This window comes from Antedon mediterranea, chromosome 2, assembly GCF_964355755.1.
Source record: "Antedon mediterranea chromosome 2, ecAntMedi1.1, whole genome shotgun sequence".
Classification (NCBI taxonomy): Eukaryota; Metazoa; Echinodermata; class Crinoidea; order Comatulida; family Antedonidae; genus Antedon; species Antedon mediterranea.
In genome coordinates this window covers 33,713,495-33,727,483 of record NC_092671.1, presented here as the reverse complement: position 1 = coordinate 33,727,483, position 13,989 = coordinate 33,713,495, and the positions used below count along the sequence as shown (strand labels likewise).

The following is a 13,989-nucleotide window of genomic DNA, read 5'->3' as shown; positions in this document are numbered from 1 at the left end:
TAATTGGTTGTCAAATAGTAGACTATTACACAAAATTGACAGAACTGAAATAAGAAACGATCTTAGATAGTGCATCTTTATATATAATAACAACCGTTACATTCGTTTACGAACTGTTTTCCCCAAAAGGCCAATTTAAGGCTCTTCTCCGATACCACCTAAAATAGAGAAAGCATGACAAATAACATTTCAATTGACACAATGGATATGAATATTTTCATTTATCAAGGTAGTATAACGTTTTAAAAAGATATCTAATCAACATGACTTCCTTGTTTAGTTAACAGTGACTTGGACCGGTCGTGAAACTCCGTTGTTTACTAAACAAGTAAAATTTGAATTGACTAGATAGATATGAATATTTTCATTCATCATTAAATTATGCTTTAATTTTTTTTTAAATTTCAACTTCTTTGACCTATAAGTACATTACTTGTTCAGTTTTATAGAACTATTCTTGGTCGTTGTTGTTTGTTCTGTTGCTTGTCTTATTCATGTTAATTTTACCAACTACAATAAAACCAGCAGACAAGAAAAAGACACAAGATGCAATCAATGCACCATTTAGAAAAATAATCGATTGTAGCATATTAATGTATAAGGCGTGGGGTTGTAAGGTCATCGATATATTGATTAAAAACGATCAAGTTTGACAATATGCATTCATCTTTGTAACTTACTGTCAACATTGATGTCATTCCAGATATAACGAGTTCCTGAAACAAAGAGCAAAATATGAACAGTTTCAAACAGTTTATTAATTACATGCTTGTTTATCAAAATAATGCTCTTAACTTTAATTTACTCACGTGCATATCGACGAGCTCTGTCATAATCTGAAAAAGAGTTGTTTCAAAATATGAATAACAATCATGGTAGGCCTACATTTAATTATGTGTATTGTATATTATTTACTGTACGTTCCATCAATATATCTGTTTATGTTTACACCGTGTTTCCTCAACCAATAATAATATTAACCGATAATTAGCCGATACATATTAACCGACAATCAAATTGTTGCGTTTTGATTGGGAACTTGTTGTTTGGTTGAACCAATCATTAATAACTATTTAATCTTGTTTGTGTATTTTATGGTAAAGAGGCATGCTTTATGTCGATTTATTGCTGATTGTAATAAGAAATAAAATGTCACCCTAATACTCAGATCATCCTGATGGTGACATTAAAATTATATATGAACTATGTCACACTTAATTTTTAATTGTTATAGATAATTGTTTGACATCCATCTTTTTTACTTACTATTATTTATCATTTCATCCCAAGAGGGAGTTCCTGAAAAAAGAGCAAAATAAATAAAAAAATAAATACATACATACATAAATAAAAAAATATGAACACGAATTTAATATAAGCCATTTCATCACAGTTGAAGCAACGTTTAGTTTACTTACGTGCTTGTCGACGATATCTGTCATAATCTGAAAGAGATTTGTTTTAAAATATGATTAACTGTTATAGATTGATGTCATTCCAGATATAACGAGTTCCTGAAACAAAGAGCAAAATATGAACAGTTTCAAATAGTTAATTACATGCTTTTTTATCAAAATAATGCTCTTAACTTTAATTTACTCACTGGCATATCGACGGGCTCTGTCATAATCTGAAAGAGAGTTGTTTTAAAATATGAATAACAATCATGGTAGGCCTACATTTAATTATGTGTATTGTATATTATTTACTGTACGTTCCATCAATATATCTGTTTATGTTTACACCGTGTTTCCTCAGCCAATAATACTATTAATCGATAATTAGCCGATACATATTAACCGACAATCAAACTCTTGCGTTTTGATTGGGAACTTGTTGTTTGGTCGAACCAAACATTAATAACTATTTAATCTTGTTTGTGTATTTTATGCATGCATATTTAGGCATGTTTTTTGTCGATTTATTGCTGTTTGTATTTTTTAAAGAAATAAAATGTCATCATAATACCCAGATCATCCTGATGGTGACATTAAAATTATGAACTCTGTCACACTTAATGTTCAATTTTTATAGATAATTTTTTTACATCCATTTTTTTACTTACTATTTGTTATCATTTCATCCCAAGAGGGAGTTTCTGAAAAAAAGAGCAAAATAAATAAAAAAACTAGAATTTAATTCGTCACTTTGACGAATTATAGGTGATCATTATTATCATTTTATTGACATTAATTAATTAATTACTGAAAATAATTTGTTTTAAACATGCACGTACGTTATCATACGATCGGAAAATGATGATACATTCCATCCTATTATATGCTTATAGTGTTGAGTTGTGCCTATTATATGCCATAAACAATATACAGTAAGATAATGAATTGAGCAAAAAAATATAAGGATTGGAAGAAAATTTGACACGTAGAAGCGCAATGCGCGGTCTTTGAAATTTGTATAACTTTGACTAAAGAAATTTAAAAACTACTTTTTAACTTCAACTGGCCATATGATAACATCACAACATCCGATAGGCTTAATTTTAATATGAATTCATATCTACATTTCATCAGCTTTCATAATAAGTTATAATCTTCAAGGTCACCTTTAATTCTGAAGAGCTATAAGATATTCAAATGTATGGTGTAGCTGAAATTACACGACCTAGGTTATTCAAGTTTTTACGCGTGATGACGTCATCAAAATAAAAATGTTGACCACTCATTAGAAGAAACATTAATTGAGCAAGCACATACTAAAAGTTGTGCGAAAATCGGGCTCAAATAACGGAGATGCGCTCTATTGAATGTGATAACCCACACAAAAAGATAAAAATTCCTAATTTTTAAATTCAAGTGGCCATTTGATGACGTCATACCATTTTGTACGTCTAATGTGTATATACATTTGTATCTACAACTTATTGGCTTCCATAATAAGTTAAAAAAATTGGGGGTCATCTGCCATTCTGAAGAGTTATATTCATTTTAAAAAGTCCTTATTTTTTACCATTTTTAGCACTTTTGTACAATTAGTGTGCGCATTTTGTCATTTTTAACGTGCTCGTATAGCGTTATTTTAGGTCGGAATGGACTCAAAATTGGTGAATGTACTAAGGATTGTGAGTAGAATGTGATTTATACATCAAATTTTATTTTTTACGCATTTTAAGAATCGTGCGCACAAAAACGCATTTTGCGCAGTAATTTTTTGAAACGCGCAAATGGCCTAATTCATGCTCTAAATTGATCAAAACCTAATTTTGCGCGTTTTAAATTTTTAACGCGCGATTTCACGTGCATGACCTTGAAACGCGCAACTTTTTATTTGCTAATATTTTTACCCTTGACCTGAAGTTTACCTGTAGTGAATTTCATTAATATGTCATAATGAATTATGGAGATATGATTGGTAATGTGATTTCACAAAATGGCGTATAAATGACGTCACGGATAAGTGATCACGCTGGAAAGCTGATTAGGATTAAGTTATATTATTTGAAAGATATTCTGAAATTTTGGTAATCATTGACATTAAATTTTTGAGATAATAGTGTACAGAAACAATAAAAAGAAAAAAAAAAGAAAAATAATAAAGATTTCATACAATAACAATAGGTGATCATTTTATTCTAAATGATCACCTAATAAATACATACATACATACATAAAAAATATAAGCCGTTTTATCACAGTTGAAGCAACGTTTAGTTTACTTACGTGCTTGTCGACGAATTCTGTCATAATCTGAAAGAGATTTGTTTTAAAATATGATTTACTGTTATCTTATGAGGTTTAAGAATTAATTTATTTCGTATGTTTAAGTATATATAAATAAACACAAGAGGCAAAGAACATTAATTCCAAACCGCCCGGTGATATACTGAACTTTAATTAATTAATTTGAAACGATAAAGATGAGGAAATCTGTGAGAATGAGAAAAAGTCGCTCCAACCGAGACTCGAACTCGGACCGCCTGCTTGATATGCAGATGTCCTAACCATTAGACCACTGGGGCTTTCATGGTATTGTTCGAACTCGATTGGATAACGACTCTTTAACATTCTCGGCGTGAATATATATATAACGATTGTTTGACTTTATATTATTATTCTAATTATTACTACCATCTGACTTACTTTCAGTCGTTCCATAATTCCATACAGCAGGTGGAGGAGGTGGAGGAGGAGCTTCTGAAAAAAAAACAGCACAGCAAAATATGAATACTTTGAAAATAATGATTTGTATTTTATGAAATATGATGTATGGATCATTTAGAGAAGACTTTTTGTGAAGGAAGTAGGCTTTTGTTTGAAACTATTATAATATATATTCTCATTTTATACAGTCATACTTAACTAGATGGTACGCTCGCTTTGGTCGTGCCCACAGATAGTTCTCGAATAAACAGTAATTCCAGTGTAAAACAAAAATGTTTTTTTTTATGTACGTACCCCAGTACTATAAAACATTGTCGTTTACAGAAACGAATAAATAGACACTATGATTTATGTAGTTAACTAAAATTAGCACCCTGGGAATTACTTCTGAAAGAGAAACTTGTCACAAAATGAGTCACATTTGTACCCATTTAAACAACCCAATTTGTGTTTTATATAAGAGGCATGGCATCACAAAATCGGCATAGTGTCGGAATTAATATTTTATTTTTATATATTCGTAATCTATATTTAATAATCTTTAAAATAAGCCGTTGTTTATTAAAATTGGTTTATTATATGAAGAGGTATTAATGAAAACATACGAGTCACTTTCTAGCTCAGGAAATCTTCATTTTGAGAAAATAAACAATGAAGTACCGACGCCGATTAGCTTGGCCTAGCCAAGCCCGCCGATCAACGCGACAAGACTCTCTGTCCAAACTGCGCTATTTTCTTCTCAATAACGGCAAACTAGTCGAAAATATATCACTGTGCGGAACATAATATTATATTTTTTGTTCTTTTTAAAAATATATGGATAAAAATAACGATTAACTTCCTAAATATTCAAAAATATGTTGAAACGATCATTCGAGAAACTACGATGGAAGCCATGCTTTTTCATCATAAACAAAAGCGTCAGCCAATAAGAGAGCGTAATTTATTTCTATAGCCAATCACAGTCAAGGATTCACAAATTCTGACTAGATAAAAAAAATCCCATAGGTTGTTAAAAATGATGGTAGCTTATTATATTTTCGAACAGATAGGTACCAAACATGACGTGATTTGGGTTAGCGGTTTGTTTACAAAAGCGCCGTAAAGAAAGTTGATTTTTGAGTGAACAAAACGAAAATTTCCTAATCATTTTCAATAGAAACGACATAAATAATTGCAAAATACACATACTTGTGATATTTTGATAGAGAGAGTTTGATATGTTAAAGATAAGTGTTTATAGTATCGTTTTTTATTGAAATTTTTAAATTGATAGGTTAGGCCGTTTTTTCACATTCTGATGAACTTCAAGGCTAAATATCTCAAAAGTTCGGGTTGCGACTCTGCGCCGCTTTTCTGATGCCAGGCCTTTATTACAACCATCAAGAAAAGAAAGCTATATTTTTTTGGTCATATCATAAGGAAGGAAAGTCTTCAAAGGGGACTACTAGATGGTAAAATAGACGGGAAAAGAGGCAGAAGTATTCCACGTTTTACCTGGACAACCAACAGAAAGGAATGGACCAAAATGATCTATGAGAAGTGTGTGAGACACATCAAGCAAAGAACATTAATTCTGAACCGCCTGGTGATATTCTGAAATTTAATTAATTAATTTGAAACGATAAAGATGAGGAAATCTGTTAGAATGAGAAAAAAAGCCACCCCAAACGAGATTCGAACTCGGACCGTCTGCTTGATATGCAGCTGTCCTAACCATTAGACCACTGATGCTTTCATGTTATTGTTAAAACTCGATTGGATAGCGATTCTTTAACATTCCCGGCGTGGTATGGCGGAACAGCTGCACTAGTCCCTCAATTGTACGCACGCGCACCAGAGATCAAATTTATACGCCCTTATCTATTCAGTATCACGAAGCGGGATTTCAGAAGAGATACTTATTATATATATATATATATATATATATATATATATATATATATATATATATATATATATATATATATATATATATCTAACAGTACCCACACTCACAGTAAGAAATTTGCGATTCTATTGCAATACTATATCTAAAGGTTTCAAGTTTATCCTTAGACCCATGAATTTACCTACTTGTGTTAAACCAAATAATTATATTGAGACTGAGATATTTGAATGTTCCATTCATCGCAAATCAATACATTTGTATAAACTACAAAATTTAAAAAAAAAATTAAATCTATCAAAATAGTATTTTTAAAGAATAAATGTAACATTATGATGCTGTACTCGAGCTGTTTGTTATTAAAAACAATTATCGTAGAAAAATATAGGTAAATACGAAGCATTCTCGTATTATTGTGTGTGAGGGTAATTTTAAGATGGACATCATTAGACAGTGTATAACACGATCGGAAAACACCTATACCGTATTTGTTGCAAATCTTTGAACCTAAATTCATTTTAATTGTCAATAACTAATTATCTAACTCAATTTAATTAGTAAAAAGTGTTACATCGGGTGGTTAAAAGCAGTACCGAAAGTCGAACCAACTTTATATACCATCGAGTAAAGATTCTAGAAGTAACGCGCGATTTACCGAATTTTGCCCTTACGTAAATTTATATACTAGTAATAGATGATGTTGTAAATCCTGGCATAACGTGTATTAATTTATTTAGTGTTTATATTATAAATATGTATTGTATATTAATAAATCTATTCTTAATAAAAGACACAGTCATAGCAGTTTATAGTTATATATTCAGATATTATGGGTATTGTGAAATTAGAAGTTAAATAAAATACTTGAACTTAAGAAATATTTTGATTACTCTAATACAGAAATATGGTAAAATAAAACGATATTTAAAAAAAGTATTTACTTACTTGCACATTGCACAAACACTACTAAAAATAAAACCAACAAGCCTCTGTAACAAAAATACAATATTATAAATAATATATATTATATAAATATATTATCACTATTTGAGGATTTCTATAAAAGCCTGTTTTCCCACTAGAAGAATTTGTGCAAAGTCAAAAGCGTTGAGATATGCGTACGCATTTCCATCTTGCAAATCCCATTTTGCGATGGCAAACAGCTCAGTTGCAGACAGCAGGTGGAAGTAGCTATTCGCTCAAACAGCTGATGTTTTCGCTTGGCTTGATTTATTTATCTGTGAAAACATTTGTATTAGTAGTTTCTAATTCAATATATAACTGGTTACTTGCCGCATTGCAGATATATAACTGATTGCTCCGTATCTACAACGGAAGGTGTGTTATTTTTGGTTTTCAAAACCAGACCTAGAATATATTATTTAACACCTATATACATTCCTGTCATTTGATTGGATGATTGTAGTCACATGATGTGCAATAGTATGCATTATTAAACGATCGTTTAAAAGTACTTTTATCGTGTACGAAAACAAATATTTGTTCGCTTTTGGGCAATATTTTTATTATACTATTGCTTTTGAAATACAACAACGCCACCTGTTCTGTACTTTCGCCGCGAAGATTGAATGTTATGACTGGTTTCGCGATGATAGTACATTTTTTGAGAGACATTATGTGTACTGTACTAATTTAGATCAAAAAGGCATTCAAATTAGCTTTATATCGTTTGTAGGATTTTGATTAATTAATGGGAAAATTTCTATAAGACGATGAGTTCCAGTTGCCTGTCGAAGTTTCGTATTTGGTATTGCTACCTTTCCGCCTAGTTAGTATTAGGCTAGTCCTATGGATTTTAGCCTTGCTAGGCCTACGATTGTTTGGTCGTTTGTTAATACGATACATGATTAACAATACAGTAGGTGTGTTTATAAAATCCATATAAATGTAATATGACCAAACCAAATGTTACTGCTTCAATCAATGTGAATCAAATGTCGGCCTTGGATAGGCCTACCTTTTATTTGATTCAAACGACAGGAATCTATTTCGATGTTGTATAAAACAAAAACGAATGTTTATATTCGTCGAATGGTACAAATAATGGTATTGGGTGAATGATGAAAGGTTATATATCAACTCGCTTTCACCTCGTTGAAACCTTTCAACATTCACCTCATGCCATAATTTGTACCATTACTCTCATAACTTTTATTATATGTATACTATGCCACCAAAATATAGTAACATAACAATATCAGTAAATCTCACAGGAATCAATATGGAAAGTATGTATTATTGTACTAACTAGATGGTACGTTCGCTTCGCTCTAGGTCGTTCCCACAGATGGTTCTCGAATACTGAGTAATTTCAGCGTAACAAAACTGGCGATTTCAAATGTACGTACCGCAGGACTATAATACATTGCCGTTTACAGAAACGAATAAATAGACACGATCGCTCGCGTACCATCTAGGTCGTGCCCACAGATGGTTCTCGAATACACAGTAATTTCAGCGTAACAAAACTGGCGATTTCAAATGTACGTACCGCAGGACTATAATACATTGCCGTTTACAGAAACGAATAAATAGATACGATGATTTATGTAGTCAACTAAAATTAGCACCCTGGGAATTACTTCCGAAGGAGAAACTTATCACAAAATGAGTTCAAATTTTTGATTTGGACTCATTTAAAGAAACCCAATTTGTGTTTTGTATGTAAAATTAGGGTTGAGGGATGGGAAAGCGGAAAGGTACAAAGAGGAACAATTTTTAAATATATTCTTTATCCACTCAGTAACGAAATATTTTTTTCATGTTTTATAGGCCTATAAATAATATACCTCTAAATAAAGTAAAACATTTGCGATTTAATACTTTGTTAAAACTGTCACTGTCATAATCGATTGAAATATCAAAGTACATGTCACGATACACCACTACGACGTTTATATTATTGGTAATTATTAATTAATACAAACGTTGAGAAGGAACTGTTAGTATAAAGTTTATTTGTATATAATAATGTGTTTATATATCAGTAGAGCCTAACCACAATCTCAGTAATAAAGTTTATTTGTATATATTTTTATATTACATCTAACAGTATGAACATTCACAGTAAGAAATGTTCGATTCAAATGACGACCAAAAATAGTTAATAGGTATTTACAGTATTGTCAAAGTATTGCAAGTTTATTCTCAAAGGGCCCATATATTTACCTACCATATGTGTTAAACCAAGGGCTCATAAATGTACCTACTTGTGTTAAACCAAACTCAATCAAATCAATACATTTGTATAATCGTATATTAAATCTATCAAAATAGTATTTTTTTAAAGAAAATCGGCCTGTCTTCAACATTATGAAGCTGTACTCTAGCTGTTCAACCAGTTTTCAGCTATTAAAAACAATTATCGTAGGAGGAGATAGGAAAATGCGAAACCTCCTCGCATTTTTGTGGCGGGTATTTTTCAAGATGGACATCCATTAGACAGTGTATACCACGATCGGAAAACACCCCTATTTGGGGGTAAATCGTTGAACCTAAATTCGTTTTAATCGTCAATAACTAATTACCTAACTCAATTTAATTAGTAAACAGGGTTATATCAGATGGTTAAAATCAGTACCGAAAGTATGAACCAACTTTATATACCATCGAGTAAAAATTCTATAATTCTAATTAACCGAGTTTATCGAATTTTGCCCTTACGTAAATTTATATATAGATAATAGTGATATTGGATATTGGATATTGTCACTAGAATATGATATATACTTACAGTTTAGTTGACATAATAATAGGAACGCTGCAGTACGAAGTTTTTGACATCAGCTTTTAATAAAATAAATTGGTGATTCAGTTTTATATAAACTTATACTATTTTAATCAATCTGTTATCTACCCTAAAAACCATTAAATCGACGCAATAAAACTGTTTAATAAAATGATGGTTACCATTTTCAAAGGTTTAACACATGACGTTTTCTCTTTTTTTTATACCAATAATAACATGGTTTTATTTTCATCAATTAATCTAATCTACTTTTTTTTAGAAAGTGAAACAAAGAGCCGAACAGAATACATGAATACTTTGAAACGTTATATTTCGTCTGGTTTTATCTAAATAACAAGTTTAGTTAAATTACACACATGTTTGCCGACGGATTCTCTCACGGTCTGAAACGCAGTAAATCAAAGTAACAATAACAATATGAATAGTTCAATATTATGCCTATTGTACTTGTTTTTCAGTTTTAATAGTAATGGTTTTATTTTATGTTACTTAACATCTTTAAAATCAACTGGGCTTTCTTCATAAGATCAGAAAACATATGAACACTTAAAATATATTTTTTTTAATAAGCGTTATTAAATTCTTCCGTAATCTGAATATAATTAGACATAGGCCTACTAGAAATACAGTAGTATTATATGAATCGTTTGTTTCTGAACGTGTAGGTTTTGCTTTTATTTCGCTTAGTTATTTATTATTTATTTTACTTGATTAATGTTTTTTTATGCATTTTTATGGAGTTCAACGAAAAAGTGGTAATCAGAAATAACGACAGACGTTTGAAAATTGGTAATGCAATACAAATGTTTATAATTCATATATCGAATCAGTATACCTCCTCGGGTTAGGTAACACCAAATACAAACACATTATTTTTTTCATATAATTACTTGTGGATTTACATAAAAAGATAAACGCTATAAGTATGCAATAAGAGATAAAATCGTTGCAACATGCTTGTTCTTACGAAATACGGGAAATATCTACGTCCTGGTTCCATAATCCATTCGGCTTATTGGAATATTGAGCCAGAACGTAGATATTTCCCGTATTCCATGAACAAGCCGGGTGTAACTAATAATATTATAAAACCAAAAATGTGTAATTTTGATTAATTATTAATTAAAATATAATGCAAAAAAAAACAGTAAAAGTAAATAATTTGCAAATCAAATGTGTTTTTAGTAAAGTAAGGCCCATCTTCTGTAAAACTTTGAATATTTTTGTTGAAGCTACAACGCCGATGTATATCTCTTCCACAACTATTTAAAATACAATAAATATTTTTGTTAATGCAACATATAAATGGGATTATTATTAATTTATTAAATAATTATGAATCATACATTTCTTTTAAAGAAATAGTTACAATTCTACATTATCGTTGGTTTAAATGTCATTACGTAAACAAGTGCTCACTGTCAATACACGAAAAAGAAAACTAACATCGTAACCATTAATATGCTTAGAGAAAGTCAAGTCAATATATTACTGTATAAATTCTATTATATATTCTCCATAAAAAACAACGTTACTAACAGGTGTGTTTTATTATATGAATAGCTTAACAATGAGGATTAAAAATCACAAAGTAGATTTATGGAAATAAATGGTAATATGTCCACAGACGTAAGTTATCTCATCTTTTTATAAATTATTTTAAAACGTTTTATGAAATCAAAAGCACTTTTTGAAATGGCAAATGTCACTTTTTTCATAAAATATCAATTCCATCATCGATGTGGACGTGAATATTGTTTTTATTTGAATCTGATTCACTACATGTAAGCAGTATTCTTGTACAGTCATGTCAAGTAAACTGTAAGTAATTTTCGATTACGTAATCTGCTTTAAGTATTTGTAGGTAAACTATTGACTTTGAATGGATTGCCGACCTAGAGGTTTCTAATATAAATCTTCTATTTGTAATGGACTACTGTTATAAAGGCGGGTACTATATAAATAATTATATTACTTTTTTAAATAAATATTTATTATAATTATTATATACATAAAATCTATTATTTTATCTGCTAATTGTACTCTAGTTTTACTTTTTAACTTTTTTACGTTTTGATTTCGCTTTTCGCTTATCTTAGTTTGTATCTCCATTGAGATCCAGCCACTAATACCAACATCATCAATTTGCCATTGAATTTATAATTACATTATTTTTTTATATAAACTTTTTCATATATTCAATAGCTTGTTTGGTGTTAATTGCAAAATTGAATTAACATTTTGTTCAATTTGCTTATGTAGGCAATCGCATGCGCATTTAGACATATTGTTAATTCATTCACAATGCATCACACTTGATAAGTATCTATATATAAATTTACGTAAGGGCTAAATTCGGTAAATCGCGCCTTAAAATATACAAAGATGGGAAAACTCAAAATAAGCTCAAGAGAGCTTTAAGCTTGGTTTCTCAAGCACAAAATAACTACTACTGTATGTTTAGATAATTAATGCAACTTTATACATTCAGGGAGTAAGGAAAGTAATCGGCACCAAATCTGGTGTTGTTTAGTTAGCCGATTGGTACACACATATATATATATATATATATATATATATATATATATATATATATGTGAACTTTATTCAATCAATCGTACATTTCTTATAATGGTAACCACAATAAGATATAATATTACAGTAGATTTTTACAAAAAAACAAGACCAATATAAATATTAATTACAAAATATATACAATGATTATTTACAGTAATGATAAAAATAAAAATTAATTGTTTATATTGAATATTATTGGAAACAGAAGTTGAATAATAAAATACAGGAAAGTTTAATTAGAGGTTTACAATCAATGGAAAAGATGAAAACATATAATATTGTAAGTATTAAAAGTAGCAGTGTTTAAGGAGATTACTGTATATTGGCAACGGCCTACAGTTGAACATGGTTTTAAGCAAAAGTTATATATCGATTGATTGAATCGGGCATCACCATAAGCAAAGCTTTAAAATGTGATGTCCTATGTAACAATTAAAAATTGGAAAAAATAAATAAATAAAAAAATTACAATGAAAACAATTACAATTAGTAAATAGTTACCTTCCTGTGTATAGAATATCTATGTCAAAACCTCTTCCAAACCGCTACCATTCCACCCAATTACCAAGTAGTCTTTTTTCTTTATTTTACAGAAGCTTCCAATTGTTGGTGGTTATATTTTTAGTACCGGTAGTTTTGTGTTTCTATGCTGAGTCTGTCTTCGGTAAAAATATAGAAAGTAAGTGGTATTCTTTAGTTATTTTAAGCCATCCTACATGACAACGTATTCCTTTATTACATTTCACACCATGGTAGCAAAATCCGTTGGCATGAAGGTGGCTAGAGATAAAACATTGCAATAAAGACAGCAAAAAAATAACATTGTTAAAATGTAATAAAATTGCAAACCTACTGCAAAAAGTAGTTTAAATAATTATCGACAAACTATGTAGACTTGTCGACAAATACAGCAAAAACAAATAAAACCAATACATTTTGTCAAATGTTGTCAATTACAGTAACGGTTTTTAAATTTATCTTTACAGAGATAATTCCAGAAAGAGGTGGAGGAGGTTTCGGAATTGGTAGGTAGAAGAAAGAGAAACAATCAAACATAAACTGAAAAAGTGAATTCATTTCAGTATTGCTCGATCCATATTAATATTTTAAAATGACTTTGAACTAATGATCTATAATTATTTTTTTGGGGGGATAATCTACAATTAATGTGTTAATATTCCTATTGTAAATAACGCTAACGGTATGTTATCAAATAACGTATAAAAGAGAGAGTTATGTTGCAATGCCTTATCATAATAATTAAATACACCAACTAACTTCCTCTTCCATAATAATCTGCATAAAAACGTATACTATACCGTATCTATTGGCCATAAGCCTATCTTTACGGCCTTAGCTTTAGTAACTAAACTCCTATTAACCTAAAAACCCATCTCACAAAACCTCCTTTTCCAGAACCATCGCCATGTTGCACATCATGGCTGCCTTTAACTTCCATAATGTAGGCCTACTGCATTTTAGGTCATACCAGTGATGACGATCATCTTGATACAACGTTATTTTTCTTCAGCAACAGACTACATAAAGACCAATCAATTTAATTATAGCATATTATAAAAGAAAATAGAAAACCTCACTTCAGTAACTATGTACAAGTGGATAACATAATAAAGGAA

At 30.1% G+C, this 13,989-nt stretch overlaps 2 protein-coding genes across 4 annotated transcripts in view; one reads left to right on the top strand and one right to left on the bottom strand.

Moving 5' to 3' along the window:
- Positions 1–66: 66 nt before the first annotated feature.
- LOC140040850 (uncharacterized) lies at positions 67–9,899 on the bottom strand. 2 transcript variants are annotated; one of them, XM_072087092.1, is made up of 11 exons: positions 9,761–9,899; positions 6,952–6,995; positions 4,098–4,151; positions 3,678–3,704; positions 2,066–2,098; positions 1,604–1,630; positions 1,419–1,445; positions 1,267–1,299; positions 810–836; positions 681–716; positions 67–158 (listed from the first exon to the last, which is right to left on the bottom strand). In XM_072087092.1, exons 1-11 carry the CDS (start codon positions 9,808–9,810, stop codon positions 136–138), a joined length of 381 nt encoding a protein of 126 aa, XP_071943193.1. In that variant the 5' UTR covers positions 9,811–9,899; the 3' UTR covers positions 67–135. The 2 variants fall into 2 exon arrangements, with proteins under 2 accessions (XP_071943193.1, XP_071943194.1); XM_072087093.1 differs by lacking the exon at positions 1,267–1,299.
- A 1,610-nt stretch (positions 9,900–11,509) lies between these two features.
- Positions 11,510–13,989, top strand: part of LOC140040848 (uncharacterized) — a 59,264-nt gene continuing 56,784 nt past the window's right edge. For both annotated transcript variants that reach the window (XM_072087090.1, XM_072087091.1), the window contains exons 1-3: positions 11,510–11,596; positions 12,946–13,031; positions 13,339–13,377. In XM_072087090.1, coding sequence (XP_071943191.1) covers positions 11,583–11,596; positions 12,946–13,031; positions 13,339–13,377 — 139 coding nt within the window. In that variant the 5' untranslated portion in view covers positions 11,510–11,582. The remainder of the gene's footprint in view (positions 11,597–12,945; positions 13,032–13,338; positions 13,378–13,989) is intronic.

What these genes read in the sequence shown, in the direction of transcription:
- LOC140040850 (XM_072087092.1), bottom strand. Translation starts at nt 9,810, where the DNA reads ATGTCAAAAACTTCGTACTGCAGCGTTCCTATTATTATGTCAACTAAA. An exon ending in CAGATATCGTCGACAAGCAC is followed by an intron (nt 1,300 to 1,418) that starts GTAAGTAAACTA and finishes CTCTTTTTTCAG; the next exon opens with GAACTCCCTCTTGGGATGAA. An exon ending in CAGAGCTCGTCGATATGCAC is followed by an intron (nt 717 to 809) that starts GTGAGTAAATTA and finishes TCTTTGTTTCAG; the next exon opens with GAACTCGTTATATCTGGAAT.